The sequence below is a fragment of the Culex pipiens genome, chromosome 1 (genome assembly GCF_016801865.2).
Source record: "Culex pipiens pallens isolate TS chromosome 1, TS_CPP_V2, whole genome shotgun sequence".
Classification (NCBI taxonomy): Eukaryota; Metazoa; Arthropoda; class Insecta; order Diptera; family Culicidae; genus Culex; species Culex pipiens.
In genome coordinates this window covers 26,257,621-26,278,625 of record NC_068937.1, presented here as the reverse complement: position 1 = coordinate 26,278,625, position 21,005 = coordinate 26,257,621, and the positions used below count along the sequence as shown (strand labels likewise).

Sequence of the window (21,005 nt, the reverse complement as noted above, 5' to 3'; positions counted from 1 at the left end):
TTCTAGCTGCTACGTCTGTTGTCTGTGATAGAAAGTTAATCTTACATAGAATCTGGGCGAATCGGGACTACAGTCTGAACAGTGACAAGGCTTCAAATCAGGCCTGCCCATTCTCCGGCCCTCGAAGCTATTTTATCCAGCCCACGACGGCTTTTTATAGATAGTTCGATGACTGGCCCTTTAGACTGTTTATGAGATATTAAAAAAATGATTCAGAAAATATTGCCAATTTTGCACCTAATTCGACGCACAGCCAGAAAATATTCACGCCTCAAATTCAACATTGAATACCTACTACGCCTTTTGAAATGTAAGTCTTGATTTAAAAAATTGAAAATATTGTTTTCGAAAAGATCGGAAAATTTAACGAATGTTTCATATTTTAACATTGAAAATCGGACCATTAAGTTGCTGAGATATCGACGTTAGAAAATGGTGTGTTGTTTGAGTGAGACTTAAGAAACATCAATTTTCCTGTTTTTAAATCTTTGCATGACAATATCTCAGCAACTAAGGGTCGTATCAACAAAATTCAAAAAAGCAAAATTTAGAGAATTTTCCGAATTTTCTCAGCTTTTCAAAAATATGTGTTTCAGAAGTGGGCAAATATGTGCACTAATTTAAAAAAATAAAAAACTGCGACTATGTTCAAAAAAGTTACCTAAAAATTGCTTTAATTTGAAAACGGTGCACTTTATCAAAATTTCACTGAAGTACTTTTTGATTGCAAATTTGATTTTACATCGAAAAATTAAGTTGGCAAATTTTTGCGTCCAATATTTCGATTTTTTTTAAATCAGTATTGATTAAAAAAATAAAAACTCGGTCAAAGATTTTTGCACAACCTGGAAATTTCTGAAAAGTTAGCATTTTATGTCCCCTAGAACATATCAAAAAATAAAAAAAATGAAAATAGTATTTTTTTGCAAATCAAGTTTTAGTGACAAAAAGTTAAATAAAAAATCACCATTTTTTACCGTGTATCATTTATTTTTTCAGTGTGGTTCTTATCCATACTTACAACTTTGCCGAAGACACCAAATCGATCAAGAAATTCCTTCAAAAGATACAGATTTTTGAATTTTCATACATCATTTTTGTATGGACAGCTGCCAAATTTGTATAGAAAATTATATGGACAAACTAATGATGCAAAATGGCTTCTTTGGGCATTCCGAAAGCACCCCAAAAGTTTCAGCCGGATTAAAAATACAAAAATTAAAATTCTAAAAAAAAGACCGATTTCGTAGCGAATTGCTCTCGGTTTGTCTGTAAACCAGACTGGTGGCAAGCTTGTCAAAAAGTGTGCCTCGCTTTGACAGTCCATATAGGGTGAACGTTCCGTAAACTGGTTGCGCAAAATAGGGTGTACATGCCATTTCTGAGTAAATTTGAAAATAATTTTATTTAATGTAAATCAAGCAAAACAATGTAAAAGGTCCAAAGTCAAAAGTGTAAAAAAAACGGATTTTTGCTGCAAACAAGGCTAAGAGTCTTAAACTATCTATATATATCGAGAAAAGCATAAAAAAGTGATTTTCATGTGAAAAAATGGCTATTTAACAAAAATGAGATTGGACGTTTTACAATGTTTTGCTTGAAATGTTTTCAATTTTTTTAAATGATTGTCGAGTTTATTTTTTGCAATATATTTATATTGAGTTTATGGAATTGAATGTGACATTAAAAACTTATGTAGCGCCACAGACAACAGACGTAGCAGCTAGAACAGAAAAATTTGAAAATCGTGTGTAAAAACATGTCGGGTGGTACACTAACGCCATCTCGTAGTCTATTGCCACTTGCAAGAATAAGCCTGAATGTAGACTGCAGTGCACGACAGCTTTTGCAGGAGCCGCATTCTGATTCTCACCAACATCATTTTGATGATGCTATTTTTGCCTTCCTCACCTTACTGAGGAAAGGCTATAAAATCACTCGAAAAATGAACTTCTTAATTCGACCTCGTAGACCCACCTTCACGTATACCTATCGACTCAGAATCATGTTCTGAGCAAATGTCTGTGTGGATGTGTGTAGGTGGGTGGACAAAAAAATTGTCACTCGATTATCTCCAGACTGGATGAACGGATTTTGACCGTATTAGTCTCATTCGATCCGTCTTGGGGTCCCATAGGTCTCTATTTAAAATCAGCAAGTTTAGTTAAGTACTTCAAAAGTTATGCTAAAAAAACGATTTTGGCGTATGTCCGGAAGATTGTAAAAAGGGTGGTTTTTGCAAGAAAACCTACCATGTTATACATTTTCAGAAAGGTATTAAAAAGACCTTTCCAATGAGCCCAAAACATTGAAGATCTGACAACGCTATCAAAAGTTATTAGCACTTAAGTGTTATTTATACACTTTTTGGAGGCCGGATCTCAGATATTTCAATGAAAATGATGTCCGGGTCCATCATGCAACCTATCGTTAGTTAGATAATCAAAAGACCTTTCTAGTAAGCCTAAAGCATCAAGGATCTGACATTCCTATCAAAAGTTATGGGCACTTAAGTGTTATTTATACACTTTTTGGAAGCCGGATCTCAGATATTTCAGTAAAAATGATGTCCGGGTCTATCATGCGACCTGTCGTTATTTAGACAATCGAAAGACCTTTCAAATGAGCCTAATACATCGAGGATCTGACAACCCTTTCAAAAGTTATTAGCACTTAAGTGTTATTTATACACTTTTTGGAGGCCGGATCTCAGATATTTCATATCTGATTTAATTTAAAGACCTTTCAAATGAGCCTACAACATCAAATATCTGATAACCCTATCAAAAGTTATTAGCACCTAATTGTTATTTATATATTATTTATCTCAGCAACTGCAATTTTTAGTAACAGTATGGAAGTGAAGGAGGTGGATTCTGCTGTTGTTGTCTGACAGATAAGGAAAATTCTAATGGTAATATTGTGTAAGGGCAAAATTGGCTTATACAGGCTCTGATAGAAATCTGCAGACTTGACAAAAATTGCAAAGTGCAGTTTTTCAAATAAAATAGTTTCTATATCAGACTAAATTACTATATAAATGAGAGGAAGGCACCAACCACCTAAGGGTGGATTAAGTAACGTTTTTTTAATAAAAGTGATTTTTTGCTTTGAAATTAACTAACAATTATCTGAAGCGATTGTCAAAATAATTACTTTCGACATTTCAAAACTCTGTATTATCTACACATCAATTTTATCGACGAAAAGAGGCATACAACTTTTTTTTCCATAATATTATTTTTAAGGCATGAAACTATTGATGAGAATGAGAATACGCTCAACCACATAATTCAATGTGGTTGTTTACACTTAATTGCAGCGCGGGAGAGTTGTCAAATCTTCTCTGCGACGACAGCGCCACAAACGGTTTGCCATTCTCGATAAAACCGTTGCATGTTTTTACACAAGGTGGTGATCGTGCCAAAACGTCTGTTGTCTGTGTTTCTATCAAGAACGAACGCTTCACCATAATTAAAAATTATAACGAATTATTCCGAAGTTGAACGTACACAGCAAATTTTGGGTTGCCATTTAAGTAACAACTGGAAACATTTTCAATGATAAGCAAAATCAAATTTTGATAACTTAAATACTAGCAACGATTGCTGAATCTTCAGCAAATGATCTGTCAAACTGCCACGAGAAAATTACTGAATTTTCAGCAAAATAATTTGACGTTTGTTTTGCTGAAATTTCAGTTGTTTTGACAACCATTTTACTGAAATATCAGTTAACTGAGAATTCAGTAAAATCTAAATTACTGAATCGTTTACTAAAATTTCAGTAGATGAAAATTCAGAAAAACTTTACTGAATTTCACAAGGAATTTCAGCAAAAAAAATTGGTGTGTAAGAGCATACCCCTTGACATATCTGAAGTGCAGCAGTTCCAGATCTCGTTCAACATGGCTTCCATAATAAACTAATCGGACATCGGAAAGTACCTGCAGCATGTTTCGGGCCCTCTCTTAAAACACATTTTTCCACATTTTTTCTATCGAAATGTCCAAAAAACAAATGTGAAAAGATAGCACGATTACCACGTTTAGCTCTCGAATTCCGATGTGTAGCGAAATTCGAATTAACGAATTCACTCTGTACTGCCCATGTACTGCATATGGGACATTTATGCGATCAGGGACAGTGTACTGCCGCTCTAATCTTGTCCGTCCCATATGTAAAAACAGCAAACAGTTTTTGGTTTAGAACTGTGTTGAATTCAACATTGTTGTTCATTCGTTAAGGACCCCATGGTCTGCTGTTGCAGACAGTTGCACCTCTGTACAAAACTTGATACAGATTTTTGCAGCGAGTTTCTGCTGGCAACACTGCCCTTCCGCCACAGCTGTCAAAGTTCAGTGTGAAAAATGGAGAACATACCACGAACGCATGAAGGTGCGTTTTTATTTCAATAATTTGTGTTAAATAAGCTTTAAATTAGTGTAAAAATAGTTCAATTCGCTTGTTTAGTTAACAATGCATCCGGTTAAACTGAAAATTCCCGCGAAATCATGAAATCACAACGATTTCAATCGTTTGAAAATTTCGCAACTTCGCCGTATCGATGGCGCAGCCATATTTGTTTTCCCTGGTGCCTGCTTGGATGGTTCAACACTAATTTTTGTTGTTGTTTTTTTCCGCTTCCAGACATCGAGGCCCGGAACCGACAACCGGAAATTTAATATTTTCCGTAACAACCAGAAATTCCACCTTCCTGTAACGACCGGAAATGCCAAATTCTCCGTAACTACCAGAAACTTCATTTTCTGTAACAAACGGAAATTTTATATTTTCCATCTCATTTCCAAATTCCATCTTCCTGTAACAACCGGAAATGTTCATTTTCCGTAACAACCAGAATTTTCATTTTTCTGTGACTACCGGAAATTCCACTTTTCCGTATCAACCAGAAATTTCATTTTTCTGTTATATCTAGAACATTATTTTTTTCGTATCAACCAGATTTTTTTTACTTTCTGTCTTTCCATAACTACCAGAACATTCATCTTTCTGTTACAACCAGAAATTTTACTCTTTTTTGAATAAATTATCAGATTCCACTTTTCCGTATCAACCAGAAATTTCAATTTCTGTTACATCCGGAACTCATTTTTTTCTCGTATCAACCAATTTTTTTCCTATCGTTCCGCAACTACCAGAACATTCATATCTCTGTTACAACCAGAAATTTTACTCTTTTTGAAACAATTATCAAATATTAATCTTTATCTTTCAAATGGAAACTTCATTATTTCTGTAACTTTCATATTTTGTTTATTCGGGCGTCTTTAAAATACCAAAAATAAGAATGCACAACCAAGGGGTTCATTCCTGATGCATTTATAACTCATGATATTATTTTTCCCCAAACTGTAACTTTAACCTTCTACCACAACCGAAAATTAGCTAATTTCCGTACCGTATCCATAACTTTTTTTCCATTACGACTAGAAATTTAAATACTTCTGTAATAAATTGATGACAACAAATAAATCCCTTCTTTTTACCAATCATGATTAGATAATCACTCAGAAACATCATGCCAAAACTGTTGCACATAACAGAAAATACGCACCTTATATGTACAGTTAGAACCTCTTTTTGCTCCATGTGCATAATTACCATCACCGCACATTTCTTTATGCTTTTGTGCGCTAATCATAATCCTCTTCCAAGGTCATTTCCTTGCAGCCTCGGATGATGCACACCTTTCTTTACTCCTTTGCGCACACACTTTCCAAGGTCACTATCAATTTCGATCCCCGCTGCACCATTTTTCTACCACAATTTTCACTAAATGTAATCTTTTCTGCAATAACATACTTTTTTTTAAATTATTCCTCACATGGTATCACAAACATTAACACAACATAATTTAAAACACTTTTTCCACGATATTTTTTTTAACACAGTCGTTGAGAGCACGTTCTTTCATTAACCATCTCATATTTTAAATTTAATTAATTGACCATAATTATTATTTCAAAAGGCAATCTATGTTTTATTCGAATTTTCGCTTCATCCTCGTCGCCATTGTGTGGTGACCACGTGTATCTATACAAGAAGTGTGACCGATAAGCTTGAGGCTTCCAACCTAACTGAGCGCGACGCGATTGTTTATTATGTACACGAGTCCACTGCACTGGTGATGATTCCGCACATACAGTTGCGCATTCAATGTAATTATTATATGCTTACCAATAAAGGCATCCACCACACATAGACATTTTTCTTTGCGAAACGAAGCTTTGAAGGGTGTTTGACATTAGTTTGTTTTTGTTTGCTGGACGTTGCCATGATCCTCTCCCATAGCTGGGTACCAAGAAAAACATATTTTCAATCGAGTCTTCATTTTACATCGTTCTGTAAACTGATGATTCTCTTCCTCGACGGTCCCTTGGATATTGACAATCAAAGAGTCGACTGTAATTCAAAGCATAATTGCATAATCCAAAATAAAGCAAAAAATATTATTCATAAGCATGCATTAGCATTTTTTAGCATCAAACATTTAAATTTGGTTAAGCCACAGCAAATATTTTTTGTAAGAAGTTTATATACCACGGTCTGGTCAAACCCAGTCACGAAATATTCTAGCAGAGCTGGTTCTGTCAGAATCCTGCTAGAACGGTAGAACATTTCTGCTAGAGTTCTATAAGAATATCCAGCTCTGTAAGAACTCTGCTAGAATCCTGCTAGAACGTCGTGACTGGGAAGCGGTAACACGGCTAGCTCACAATTTGATGTTTCTAATAAACACAAGTTTCCCCACATTGTCAAGCTTACGGACGACGGCACAAAACGAGGAACAAAGAAGCTGCGCGGGCCAACTTCAAGGGCGGCTCTCCCTTTGTACGGGGAGAATCGAGAAATTAAAAGTGAGAGTGTGTGCGTGCAACATGGAGTTAAACTTTTCAAAGTGCCGTGGTAATCTTCACAGCAAATTCACAGAAAGTTTCAGATCATAGACTAAAGACTAAACACTCCGAACAAAATTTTCCAAAAAGTATGACTCATAAGCTGTGAACCGCGGGTACTACGTTGAGCCGCATCCGCTCGGCCCTTGTATGACAGATCAACCTGGCAGCGCTGACTTTTTCGAATCCGTTTTGTGCTGATTTACGCGCGAATCTTATTTGTTTTTGTTTTGTTTGGCAACCAAGACAGCAGGTAACAAATAAATCAACTCGGTGGTCCCGATTGCCTGCGACACTCTATTCAAGGCCAGAGTTTGGAACACTAGGTGCGTGTTTGGCATTTCCATGCTGGAAATCATCCGTGCCAACCAGGGATTTGACACACATGCAGTTTCCTGAAGTCCCCACCAGAGGCGCTGTCAATATTGTTTACGTATGGTTTTTGAAAAGGTCGTATGAAATAAATACAATTTTTTTTCTCAAATTATGTTTTTTGTTAGTTTCTACCTCGGTTTTAACTTTTTTTTTTGCATATATATGCGAGATAGTTACAAGTATTACGTTATTTTTTTTTACATTTAACATTTATTAGATCAATAAAACAAAGTTCTACTTGGCCATGCAAGAAAAACTACACAACACACTGAACTGAACTAAAAACTGAATAGCTTCAGTTTCCTTGAAACAAAATAAAATTTGTTTGATATTTCCGTTGTGTTAAAATCCTGTCCGTTGTGTTAAAATGAATTACGCTTTCAGAATACTAACTAAATTTCTGTCGAAAATGCTTTAAACTAGCTGTAACTGAACACCAAAGTGCTGATAAGCCAACATTAGGTTCTCGATGGAATTATATGCTATTCCCCTAGTTCAAATTTGAGAAAAAACATAAATCTTTCTAAAGACAATAAAAAAAAAGTTTTTATTTATGTAATTTATGTCCAATGCGCATACGACCTTTTCAAATGCCACGCGCTAAAAACTTGGTTCGATCTTGGTTCGATTTTGACTTCACTCGCTTTGTATGTGGATGACAGTCGTGTCGTAACCGTGGTGCCAACACGTTCATCGGTGAGGGTGTCGACTTCGACGGGTCAACATTCCGGTCATCGGAGGTCACTCCGGCGAGATCATCATCCTAGTGCATCCCAGAGCTTCTCAAGAACAAGATTGTCACCCTGACGAAACGCATTCAAGAGGCCCCAGGGTGACCACTCAAGTCGGGAAATCGGGATTGTCGGGAAAAAGTCGGGAATTCGCCAAAATCCGCTAAAAATCGGGAAAAAGTCGGGAATTTGTGGTTTTTTGTCAGAAAGTCGGAAAAAGTCGGGAATTCCAAGCATACCTGCCTAATCTTTTTTTCTAATTCTTGAATAATTTTGTAATATTTTTTACATAGAACCTTTTGAAAAGTAAGCGAGAATTCTTCTTAAGTAACTTACTTAAAATTTAAGGTTTCTTTCACTACCGTAAACTGGGGTCAATCGGGACACATGAGGCGAATTGGGACAGCAGTTTTAACCATGTTGGAGCACAATATTTTGATTTTTCTGGTTGGTTTCGGTTAGAATAGACTCGGGCCAACAAAATGTGTACATCCATTTCCAAATTTAAAAGCTTTAAGTGCTCTAAAAACTGCTGTCCCTATTCAGACTGTAGTCCCGATCCACCCCAGATTACGGTATTTCAATTTATATGATAATTGAAAGGTTTTTTTTAAGACATTAAAAATACTAGTAAACTCTAGATGCATTTGACACAGAATTTTATAATAATTTTAATGAATCAAAGGTATTTTTAAATTTATTTTTGTTTATCAAACATTACCTCTTGTTCTTACTCTAACACGCAGAAAAATAAGGCATGTTTGAATCAACAAAACGTTTTGTTGATTTGAAAATCAAGATTTTTGTTGAATCAACGGTAAACGTCAAAGCAACTTTTTCAAAACAACAAAAGATTTTTGTGGAATTGAGAAAATCAAGGTTTGTTTCAACGCAAAATTTGCGTTGATTATATTCAACAAAAATTTTGTCGAATCAAACCTCGTACAGGCTGATTCTACAAAATATTTTTCTGCGTGAACTTAAAACAACAACAAAGTTAATGAAAAAATATTATAAAAATTGAGTTTAATTTTAACGATTATGGCTAGCGTAAACGTATGATTCTGTTTGATTTGATCACATTGATTGAATATTTGATAGAAGATTCCAACTTGAGTTAGGCATTTTTTTTTTGTGGTAAATATTTTTAACTGTTGAACTAAATTCATTAAGTCATTTAATATTTTTTTTTCAAATGATTCCCTTGAATTTTTTGTGAGTATGTGTAAAATACTTTTGATAAAGCTTGATTTTCAGTTATAGGAAAACTTAAATATTGAAAAAATCACTTTAAAAAATCTTTTTTTATTTATTCAGAACGAACATTGTTTTGAAAACATGAAAAAAATGAATCTGTTAAAAAATTAATCCAACAAATTTTGGTTAAAGTTATTGCAAATATGTTAAAAGATTTTTTCCTTCAAACATTTCATATAAAATAAGTTGTAAAACATAAAATCTTATCAAACTGTTTTTTTTTTTCATTGAAAAAAATTAAGCAGTTAAATACTGACAACTAGATAAATCAACATAAATTCAAACAATCAATAACAAAATTTACAAACTTCAAAAGGAAACTTTGTAAAAACATTTTTTTACGAATTCCTCGATATTTTCAAAAGTATTTTAAAGGATAACAGCAATCATATTTTAAATTAGTAAAATATTTTAAATTTAGTTATCTTTAACTTTTTGTCAATTCCAGTTGAAACGAAGTATCAAAAACTATAGTTTTGCAAATTTAAAAAATAAATATTGAAATTACAAATATTATTGAGCTTTGGGTTATTTTTCAAAGACTTATTGTTTATGTTTCTATCCGGAATCGAAATAATGAGTGCTTCAATTTTTAAAGGTTTTTTTTTAGATATTTGTTGTAAAGTTTCTGTTTATCGAAAGTTGTCGATAGTTTTATTTTCTTTAAATTCGTTTAGGTTTTTTTATGGTTTATATAGACTTTTTATAAGGAGTTTTTTGTTTGAAAACATTCTTTAGATAAGAAATGCCTATTATTTGAGATTCTGGAAAAGTCGGGAAAAAGTCGGGAATTTCAAAATGGGATTTGAGTGGTCACCATGAAGAGGTCCTCAAAGCCAAAGCCAATGCCGGAGCCTGTTCTGCTCTCGCTTTGGCCCAAATCCACTTCCTTCTCTTAGCCGCTGCTGCTGGGCAAGAACAGTCTCGAGAAGAACCTTGGTATGTCCAAGGTGAACGACTAGGAACAGGAGCTGCTGAAGAAGGCCATTCCGAAGCTGATGAAAAACATCCAGAAGGGCGAGGAGTTAGACATGAACAAAAAAATCTAGATTTAGTTGAAAATAATTGTAACCAACTTATTGAAGTATCCGCCGTGGTATCCGCGACGTTATTGCTGGGGTTCGGAATGCCAAGTTGACAGTTTAGGTCAAAGCTTGGCCGTGTTTAGGTTTTTGAAATTTGTGCAGTACCCTCAACCCAGATGGCGTCTGTAAGGGCTTTCTTGCCTTTCAGGGTGACGATTTTGGGTTTGAGGAGGACGGTTTTTCCCCGACAATATCAAACGGAGGCGGCCCACGTCTTGACTCTAGATACGCCGACTTTGCTTGGCAAACTCAACGGTGTTCACGTGGTCGTTTTCGGAGTGATGATTAACAGTCCGAAATGATCTCGATCGGAACCTGCTTCTTGCTCTCGATTGTGAGGCCCTTGTTGCCGTTCGAATCCCGGAATGGTTTTGAATACAGATTGTCAAGTCAAACAGATTGGCCAATCGATTTTGACGGATCCAAACGCGCTGGACACCAAACGCGCTGAGCAACGCGTTATGTTTGTGGGAAAAGATGGGAAAAGTTGACTCGACAATCTGTAGTGTTAAGGACCCCATGGATCTGCTGTTGCAGACATTATCACCACACTGTACAAAACTTGATACAGATTTTTGAAGCGAGTTTCTGCTGGCAACACTGCCCTTCCGTCAGCTGTCAAAGTTCAGTGTGAAAAATGGAGAACATACCACGAACGCATGAAGGTACGTATTTAATTCAATAATTTGTGTTAAATAAGCTTTTAATTAGTGTAAAAACAGTTTAAATCGCTAGTTTAGTGAATGATGCATTCGGTTAAGCTAAAATTTCTCGCAAGATCGTGAAATCACAACGATTTAAATCGTTCGAAAATTTCGCAACTTCGCCGTATCGATGGCGCAGCCATATTTGTTTTCCCTGGTGCCTGCTTGGATGGTTCAACACTAATTTTTGTTGTTGTTTTTTCCGCTTCCAGACATCGAGGCCCAAATCCGGGACATCCAGTCCAAGAAGAAAGAAATAAGCGCCGAGGCCGCTAAGGACAAGGGCGTCGGTTTGCTAGAGAGCGGCTACTACGATGCCGATTTGTACGACGGGGCTGCCGGCAAGGGCAAGTACGAGGGCTACGTCACGTCGATTGCGCCGAACGACGATGTGGACGACGACGAGGACGACGGAATGCCGATGGGACGGGGAGGAGACGGGGGAGCTGGTGGTGGCGGGAGGAATCGAGCCCCTGGGTATACTGCGCCGGCGGCGCTGTTGAACGATGTCGCGCAGGTGAGTGGTCTTTATTGTTTTGATTAAATGAAGATTGATTGAATTTGTTTCGTTTTAGCCCGATGCAGATTTTGATCCGTTCGCGGACCGGCGCCGACCTACGGTCGGTGAGAAGGAGGACGAGTATCGCCAGAAGCGACGCCGACTGGTCATCTCGCCGGAGCGTGCCGATCCGTTTGCCGACGGTGAGTTTCTAGTTGTGAATTGAACTCTAATCTTGTGTAGTTGAAACTGTATTTTTGTACTAGCTTAAGATAGTTGACTTATCTGGTTGCGACGCCGGTCGATCTCCGAACGTTTGTTCCGAGACTTCCGGCGCTCTTCAAGCAACGTTAGATTTTGGTCTGAGTGGGATTCTGAGTGAACGAGAATCTTTCAAGATTCACGGTACGAATGAGTATGAAAAACTTCCCTTCTCCTTTCCACAATCCCAGTTTTCCCAAACCCCACACGCCTAGTCCAGTATTTTGCCACTTTTTAATAACGAAAACCACTTACCACGCAGGTTCCGGTGGACATCCGGTGTCAGAGTGAGACCGCCGAAAGAAATCTCAGGTTAATATCGAGCCTCCTTTTTGCGGGCGCTGCGCGCCCCTTCCCAGAACCGGTCCTGCGCTGGAATACTTTCAGTATTCTTGAGCAAGCAAGTTCCGGAAAGTGTCGCGCGCACGCTCTCAACCGAGGTCGGTTTGTTGTGAGAATGGTGAATGAGCGTGTTAATTGTACTCAGAAACAGAAAATTATTAATCACAAAGATTTGTTTTAGGAACTTCCCCCCCAACTCAATTTCTCTCAGTAAAAGCCAAAAACAGCCGTGAACATTTTTCTGACCCGCCACAATTTAACTCGTAACTCTTGCGTATAAAGTTTTTTCAATTGCCTTTAAAGAATTAGTGTTCAAGCATTGAAATCGTGGCAGAAAAAATGTTTCGCGCACTGAGGATCTGGCTGGAGCACGTACGTATCACTGCCGGGACGAAACTTGAAATTAATCAAACTTTTCCGTTTTCCCTCCCACTTAATCTTCAACAGAAAGCTAAAAAAAATGAACCTAATTTCAAGTTGTGTCTCGTTTGTATAAGTTAAATCGATCACGCGAAACTAGTCGCTAGGAAAGGTTGAAAACTAATCAGTTCGATTTTCTCGTTCTGCTTGTTTTCGGATGTATTCCAGGCGGCAAGACTCCCGATGTCGGTTCCCGCTCGTACACGGAGATCATGCGCGAGCAGATGCTCAAGGGCGAGGAGGTTGAGGTGAGTTGTTGGCAGTCATGGCAGGGCGGCCACTCGAGTTGAAATCGGGGTATATTTTCTCACTCTTGAATAATTTGTAGTATTTTGTTCAAATTTCAATTTAATTGAATTCAAGGCTCCATCCACTTTATTTTTATCTGTTTGAGAAAAAGGCTATTTTTTGTCGGTTTTGAGAGTATCAAAACATTTTTTTTGTGTTATTAAAACAATTCATTTCTATTTCATTTTGCCACAGGGCTTGAATTTTTGAAGTTGAGGAAGTTGTTTTGAGGTAAATATTTCTAAATTTTAAACTTATTTCATTAAGTCATAGTTAATATTTCTGACAAATGTTTGATATATTTTTTTACTTTGATTCCAAAATATAAAAAAAAAAATCCAATATTCAAAAAAAAATCAAAACCAAAATTCTAATAATAACAAATTCAGAAATTTTGAAATTTTCTAAAATTTTTAAGGTAACGAAATCAAAATTCTGAAATTCCAAAATTCACTATACCAGAAATTAAAAAAAAAATCAAAACCCTGGAATTTTAAAATACACTTCTTGAATTCTTAAATTCTTTAAAAATCTTTAAATCTCAAATTCTTAATTTTTGGAAACTTCTGGAGTTTCTGGATTTTTGAATTGCTATTTTTTTGGATTGTAGAAATTTAGAATTTTCGTTTTTTTTATTTCTACAACTTTTTTTATAATTAGAATTTTAAAAAAATTTCAAAATTTCTCATTTTTTTTACTGCTTTGGAAAAAAACTGCTGCCAAACACAGGTGTTGCTAAAATCGTTGGTTGACATAAAGGACATAAAGGATGGCAGAGCATTCGAATTTTTGAATATTTGTGAAAATGTATTTTTGAATTTCTGAATTAATAAATTTTGTAAATTCGTGAGTTTTAAATTTCTTAATTTTTGATTTTTTTTTATTTTATATTTTTATATGACTTGATCATTTTTGAGTTCAGGATTTTTGAAAAAGAAAACTGTCCTTAAAATCCTAAAAAATTTTGAATCTTGAAATAATAGAAATTTCTAAATTTTTCAATCTATTAAAAAAAAAGATTGAGAAAAAAAATATAAAAATAAATTCCAAAATTCATAATTAAAAAAAATCTAGAATTCAGAAATAAGAAAGCTAAAAAAATATTTAGTTCACTATTTAAAAATCCGCAACTCCAAAATAAAAATAAAAAATTAAATTCAGGATTCTTCAATTTATTTTGTTTTAAAATTTAAAGTTTCTGGACTTTTGAGATTCTATATATTTGAATTGTAAAATTTTGAAATTTTGGATTTTTTAATTCTTGCAACTTTTTTTAATAAATTAAACTTTTGGAAATTGTAAGATTTTCAATTTTTGAATTCTTAGATTTTTTAATTTCTGAATTTATTATTTTTTTGATTTTCTTATTTAAGATATGTTTTTTTTGTAAATGCAATGGCCCCAAGACGTTTTTTCATTCAAATGCATTATGGTTTATGTAAAAAATAATCAATGGATCGTACGAAAAGAGACAAAAATCGGGTATTGGCAAAAACATAATGCCAGCGTGTTCGATTTTTAAGAATTTCTTAGTTTCTTTATTATTGATTTTCAAAATTCGTGAATTTGGAGTTTTTTCCTTTTTTTGTTCTAAATTACCTAATTTTTTAGGGCTTTAGAAAATTTAAAATTTTTGTTTTTTAAGCCTTAAAGTTTGTAATTTTAAATTTTTTTTATATTTAGATATTTGTATTTTTGAACTTCTTAATTTCTAAACTTATAAATTCCTTTTAATTTTAAAAGTTTTATTTTAATTTATCGAATACAAATTTATTTTAACGATTGTTATTGTACGATCAGTTCCTTACTGGTTCTTACCAAAGTTGTTAATCGATAAAATTACCGTCGATAATATTATCGTCTGACGATAACGATAATGGTTATCGTTATCGTCGGGACGATAACGATAATCTATCGTCAATTATGTTAAATTTTCAATGGTTATACCAAGAATATAGTTTTTGAAAATCTAGTAAGTTTCAAAGTTTAAATATGTACTCAAAATTGTTCACAAAATACCGTTTTTTTCGAAAATACTTAAATTCCATAATTTGCAATGTGGGTATTAAACCAATCGAAATTTTCTATGCTTTTACAATGTATTAGATTTTTTTTTGAAAATACTACAATTTTTAAAAATTTGCAATATGGGTATCAAACAAAGCGCATGCATGCTTCGTACATTCATTAAACTTGTGTAAGCTACATATTTTACATAATTTGCGTCGTTTGATACCCATATTGCTAATTATGAAAATTTGAGTACTTCCGAAAAAATACGGCATTTTGTGAACAATTTTGAGTAATATTTTACTTTCAAGCTTACTAGATTTTCAAAAAATACCCTGGGCCTTGTAAAGTCAAGGGGCATGATTTGATCCTAGTGCATTAGTTAAAATTTGGGTATACATTCTTTATTATAAGCACTATGGACACCACTTCATGCTACGAGAACTCGCTTTGTCGCAGCCCCAGGGCTTAAGCGTTGACCGATAAGCTGTCTTCGTGAACTAGGTAGTTCTCCGATAGTGAAAATATCACAATTGCACAAGACACCGCTGCTTCTGTGACTTTTTCACTATCACAATGTGGGATTTAGGTGGGACTTTAGGATAGTACAATTGATTTGTTGCTTAGCATTAGCATTTAAAATAAATCTGTATGCTTTCCAAATCTATTTGATGATAAATTTAGTTGCAATTGTTAAGTTAGAGTAATGCTGTCATTAAACTTTGATTGATGTAGAATACTAGGCATTCGTTTATGTCAAATTGTTCATAGAGTCTTGATCAATCAATAATGTAATGATATCGGACAAAATTCGTTGATCTGTTGAACTAACGGTTTTCGGATTATGGTTGTATCGACCATTGTTGCGAATCGAGGAACTACGGATCTTTTGACGTAAATGGTCATTTCTTTTTCAAATCGCGATTTCTATCCTATTTGTATATCAGTTCATAAATTTTATTGTTTTTTGATAGAAGTAGTAATACAACAGTTAAAGGAACGTTTAGTTTTGAACATTAAGTTTAGAGGATTTTAGATTAAAATTTAGATTTTCAATCCAAAGTAGTTAGCAAATGAATATTTGGACTTAAATGAATAATTGAATAAGTTGGACTTATGAATAACACACAACTGTACATTTATTCTAGAGTCAGATCCATACAGCGTCAGTGTTTATTTGGTCGAAGTGTACTAATTCATTGGCAGATCTGATTCTAGTTGTAATGTACGACAAGACTACTGACGGACGTGACAGGACGAGGGCCCAGTTTAGAGGTTTCAACATCAACGATGTGCGGCTGGACCACCCTCCCAAAAAAAAAAAAAAAAAGCTTACTAGATTTTCAAAAAATATATCTTGGTAAAAGCATTGAAAATTTAACACGATATGGTTAAATTAATCGATTTTAGATAGATTTTAAAAATGAGTTACCTTCATTATCAGCGATAACATTATCGCCGATAGAATTATCTAAATAACGATAACGATAGAACAAAGCAAAACAAAGGAAAAAAAATTCAAAGCTGTTTTTAACTTTTTGCCATTCCTTTATTCTCAAGATAAAACTGATGAAAAAAACTTAATTTTTGAAATTTATAAAATGAAATTGTATGCATTACTTTTAATTTATTTTTAAAATCTGAAGTTTTTCTCTGTATTGAAATTATTAGTGCTTTATTTTAATTTTTTTTTCTATGAATCTATTGTTGGTCCCTAAGTAACTATTTTTACTTACAATTGTCAATAGTTTGACTTTTTTTTAAATGTGTATATGTATTTTGAAAATTTGATTTTTAGAAACTTTGTTCAATGGATAGGTATTAATTTTATTTTATAAAAATATTTTGATTTGCAATCATATAAATATTGATTGTGTAACAATACCTATTATTTGATGTTATGGAAAATCCGGCAAAAAAATGGGAATTCGAAAATGGGATTTGAGTGGCCACCCTGTAGTGTCAAAATCGTCAACCCGGAGTTCAAAAACTAACCCAAATTTTGTTTTCACAGCTCCGCAAAAAGATCCAGGAAAAGGCAAAGGACGGTTCCCTCGTGATCAACCGCGAGTCGAGCAACGGAGACGGCAGCAGCAGCAAGTCGGCTGCGGAATCGAAGAAGCGTGGCCGCTGGGACCAAACGGTGGAGGAGTCGTTCGTGCCGCCGAAGAAGTTGTCCACCGTGCCGGCGACGCCGACGTGGGGCGATGCGGAGAAAACCCCGGCCGACCATCGCTGGGACGAAACGCCCGGCCACAAGGGCAGCGAAACGCCGGGGGCGACCCCGAGCGCACGCATCTGGGACGCCACGCCGGCCCACTCGGGTGCCACTCCGGGGCGGGAAACCCCCGCGGAGAAGTCAACGCGTCGCAACCGTTGGGACGAGACGCCGAAGACGGAGCGTGAAACTCCGGGTCATTCGTGGGCTGAGACGCCCCGTGCCGATCGCGGACCGAGTGATAGTGTGATGGACAGCACAACGCCTGCTTCGAAGCGACGTTCCCGTTGGGACGAAACGCCCTCGAACGCTACCCCGTCGGCCATGACTCCGTCGATCGCGATGACCCCAACCCCGCACGCAACACCCGGACATACGACGCCCCTGCTCACCCCAGGCGGTTCCACCCCGATCGGTAATAAAGCGATGGCCATGGCCACGCCCACCCCGGGCCATCTCGCGTCGATGACCCCGGAACAGCTGCAAGCGTACCGCTGGGAGAAGGAAATCGACGAACGCAACCGACCGTTCAGCGACGAAGAACTGGACGCCATGTTCCCGCCCGGGTACAAAGTGCTCCCACCCCCAGCCGGTTACATCCCAATCCGTACGCCAGCACGCAAGCTGACCGCCACGCCAACCCCGATGGCCGGAACCCCAGCCGGATTCTTCATCCAGCAGGAGGACCGCAGCGCCAAGTTCATCGACAACCAACCCAAGGGCAATCTGCCCTTCATGAAGCCGGAAGATGCGCAATACTTTGACAAGCTGCTGCTGGACGTGGACGAAGAAGCGCTCAGTCCGGAGGAGCAGAAGGAGCGTAAAATTATGAAACTTCTCCTGAAGATCAAGAACGGAACGCCTCCGATGCGAAAGGCCGCCCTCCGTCAGATCACCGACAAGGCGCGTGAATTCGGCGCAGGACCACTCTTCAACCAGATTCTACCCCTGCTGATGAGTCCCACCCTGGAAGACCAAGAGCGTCATCTCCTCGTCAAGGTCATCGATCGCATTCTCTACAAACTGGACGACCTCGTGCGTCCGTACGTGCACAAGATCCTGGTCGTCATCGAACCGCTGCTGATCGACGAAGATTACTACGCCCGCGTTGAAGGTCGTGAAATCATCTCCAACTTGGCCAAGGCCGCCGGCCTCGCCACGATGATCTCAACCATGCGTCCCGACATTGACAACATTGACGAGTACGTGCGAAACACGACGGCCCGTGCCTTCGCGGTGGTCGCTTCCGCGCTCGGAATCCCCTCCCTCCTACCCTTCCTGAAGGCCGTCTGCAAGAGTAAGAAGTCGTGGCAGGCTCGCCACACCGGCATCAAGATCGTCCAGCAGATTGCCATCCTGATGGGTTGCGCCATCCTGCCCCATCTCAAGTCGCTGGTCGAGATTATCGAGCACGGGTTGGTGGACGAGCAGCAGAAGGTCCGTACGATTACGGCGTTGGCGCTGGCAGCGCTGGCCGAAGCCGCCACTCCGTACGGTATCGAGTCGTTCGATTCCGTGCTGAAGCCCCTCTGGAAGGGTATCCGGACGCATCGCGGTAAAGGTCTTGCGGCGTTCCTCAAAGCCATCGGTTATCTGATCCCGCTCATGGACGCCGAGTACGCCAACTACTACACCAGGGAAGTGATGTTGATCTTGATTCGTGAGTTCCAGTCGCCGGACGAGGAGATGAAGAAGATTGTGCTGAAGGTCGTGAAGCAGTGCTGCGCGACGGACGGTGTGGAGGCGCAGTACATCAAGGAGGAAATCCTGCCGCACTTTTTCAAACACTTTTGGAACCACCGAATGGCGCTGGATCGGCGAAACTACCGCCAGCTGGTGGACACCACGGTGGAGATTGCCAACAAGGTGGGCGCGTCCGAGATCATCAACCGCGTCGTGGACGATCTCAAGGACGAAAACGAGCAGTACCGCAAGATGGTGATGGAGACCATCGAGAAGATCATGGGCAATTTGGGCGCCGCCGACATCGATTCCAGGCTGGAGGAACAGCTCATCGACGGCATTCTGTACGCGTTCCAGGAACAGACCACCGAAGACGTGGTCATGCTGAACGGCTTCGGCACGATCGTCAACCAGCTGAGCAAGCGCGTCAAACCGTATCTCCCCCAGATTTGCGGTACCATCCTCTGGCGATTGAACAACAAGTCGGCCAAGGTCCGTCAACAAGCGGCGGATCTCATCTCCCGAATCGCCATCGTCATGAAGACATGCCAGGAGGAGAAGCTGATGGGCCATTTGGGCGTCGTCCTCTACGAATATCTCGGCGAGGAGTACCCCGAAGTGCTCGGATCCATTCTGGGCGCCCTCAAAGCCATCGTCAACGTAATCGGCATGACCAAAATGACACCCCCAATCAAGGACCTCCTGCCCCGTCTCACCCCCATCCTTAAGAATCGCCACGAAAAGGTCCAGGAAAACTGCATCGACCTGGTCGGTCGCATCGCCGATCGTGGCCCCGAGTACGTGTCCGCCCGCGAGTGGATGCGCATCTGCTTCGAGCTTCTCGAACTGCTCAAAGCCCACAAAAAAGCGATCCGACGAGCCACCGTCAACACGTTCGGTTACATCGCCAAGGCCATCGGCCCGCACGACGTGCTGGCCACGCTGCTAAACAACCTCAAAGTCCAAGAGCGTCAGAACCGTGTCTGCACGACCGTCGCCATCGCCATCGTGGCCGAAACGTGTCGTCCCTTCACCGTGCTCCCCGCCCTCATGAACGAGTACCGCGTGCCCGAACTCAACGTCCAGAACGGCGTCCTCAAATCGCTCTCCTTCCTGTTCGAGTACATCGGAGAAATGGGCAAGGATTACATCTACGCCGTGTGCCCCCTCCTCGAGGACGCCCTCATGGATCGGGACCTGGTCCACCGACAGACGGCGTGCGCCGCCATCAAGCACATGGCCCTCGGAGTGTACGGCTTTGGCTGCGAGGACGCGCTCATCCATCTGCTCAACTACGTTTGGCCCAACATCTTCGAGACGAGCCCCCACTTGGTGCAAGCATTCATGGACGCCGTCGAGGGCCTTCGGGTGGCGCTCGGACCGATCAAGATCCTGCAGTACACGCTGCAGGGACTGTTCCATCCGGCGAGGAAGGTGCGCGACGTTTACTGGAAGATTTACAACTCGCTGTACATTGGCGCCCAGGACGCGCTGATCGTGGGCTATCCGCGCATTTCCAACGATCCCAAGAATCAGTACATTCGGTACGAGCTGGACTACAACATCTAAATATCATTCAATGCTTAACCATACGTTTTTTGTCTTGTACGATTAAGAAATAAAGGAAAACATCTTTAGTGTGTTACAAGAAGATTAGTGGGAATGCTGTTTTTGCTCTTTTCGAAATTCCCTATTCGTGATTCAGCAAAAAAACTTTGGTTAAATTGTGCATGTCTAAAAAATGCTTTCCCAACACCTAACCTGGTCTCTGTCCCAAAAAAGACTTAATAGAAAAAAGCTAGTGAAAAAAGTGATTATTAGTTGTCTTGTTTTTCTGTCGATTTCAGATCCAGCGTCACAGTTGGTGTTTCAAGAGAGGACGCAGCAACCCAGCCAACGAAAACTTCGACTTTGAAGGCATCTTTTCAAAACGTCGTTGTATGAACATCTCGCCGTGAACGATTTTGCTGCGATGAACATGGCCTGAAGTTTCTACAACAAATGAGACTGTTGTTAAAGAAGTGAGACGATCAACTGCTGCGAGATCCTTGAAGGGAACCTGTGTCTTGCAACGGACACGGAAACAATTGAGAACATGACTTCAACGAAACCATAAACAATCTTTCATTTTGAAGAATTGAAATGAAGGTAAAACGATCTCAAATACGATTCAAACTGGCTGGGTACAAAAGTAGCTCGGTCAAACAAATAAA

At 38.7% G+C, this 21,005-nt stretch overlaps 1 protein-coding gene across 3 annotated transcripts; it reads left to right on the top strand.

The window, feature by feature from the left end:
- Positions 1-10,920: 10,920 nt before the first annotated feature.
- Positions 10,921-20,448, top strand: LOC120413349 (splicing factor 3B subunit 1). 3 transcript variants are annotated; one of them, XM_039574127.2, is made up of 5 exons: positions 10,921-11,032; positions 11,284-11,588; positions 11,647-11,773; positions 12,762-12,841; positions 16,906-20,448. In XM_039574127.2, exons 1-5 carry the CDS (start codon positions 11,005-11,007, stop codon positions 20,359-20,361), a joined length of 3,996 nt encoding a protein of 1,331 aa, XP_039430061.1. In that variant the 5' UTR covers positions 10,921-11,004; the 3' UTR covers positions 20,362-20,448. The 3 variants fall into 3 exon arrangements, with proteins under 3 accessions (XP_039430061.1, XP_052562538.1, XP_039430062.1); XM_052706578.1 differs by lacking the exons at positions 10,921-11,032; positions 11,284-11,588; positions 11,647-11,773 and adding exons at positions 11,798-12,291; positions 12,355-12,545; XM_039574128.2 differs by lacking the exons at positions 10,921-11,032; positions 11,284-11,588; positions 11,647-11,773 and adding an exon at positions 11,798-12,545.
- Positions 20,449-21,005: the final 557 nt, after the last annotated feature.

Coding starts and splice junctions, on each gene's coding strand:
- LOC120413349 (XM_039574127.2), top strand. CDS start 11,005: ATGGAGAACATACCACGAACGCATGAAG. Junction 11,033..11,283: donor CATACCACGAACGCATGAAG/GTACGTATTTAA, acceptor TTCCGCTTCCAG/ACATCGAGGCCCAAATCCGG. Junction 12,842..16,905: donor TCAAGGGCGAGGAGGTTGAG/GTGAGTTGTTGG, acceptor TTGTTTTCACAG/CTCCGCAAAAAGATCCAGGA.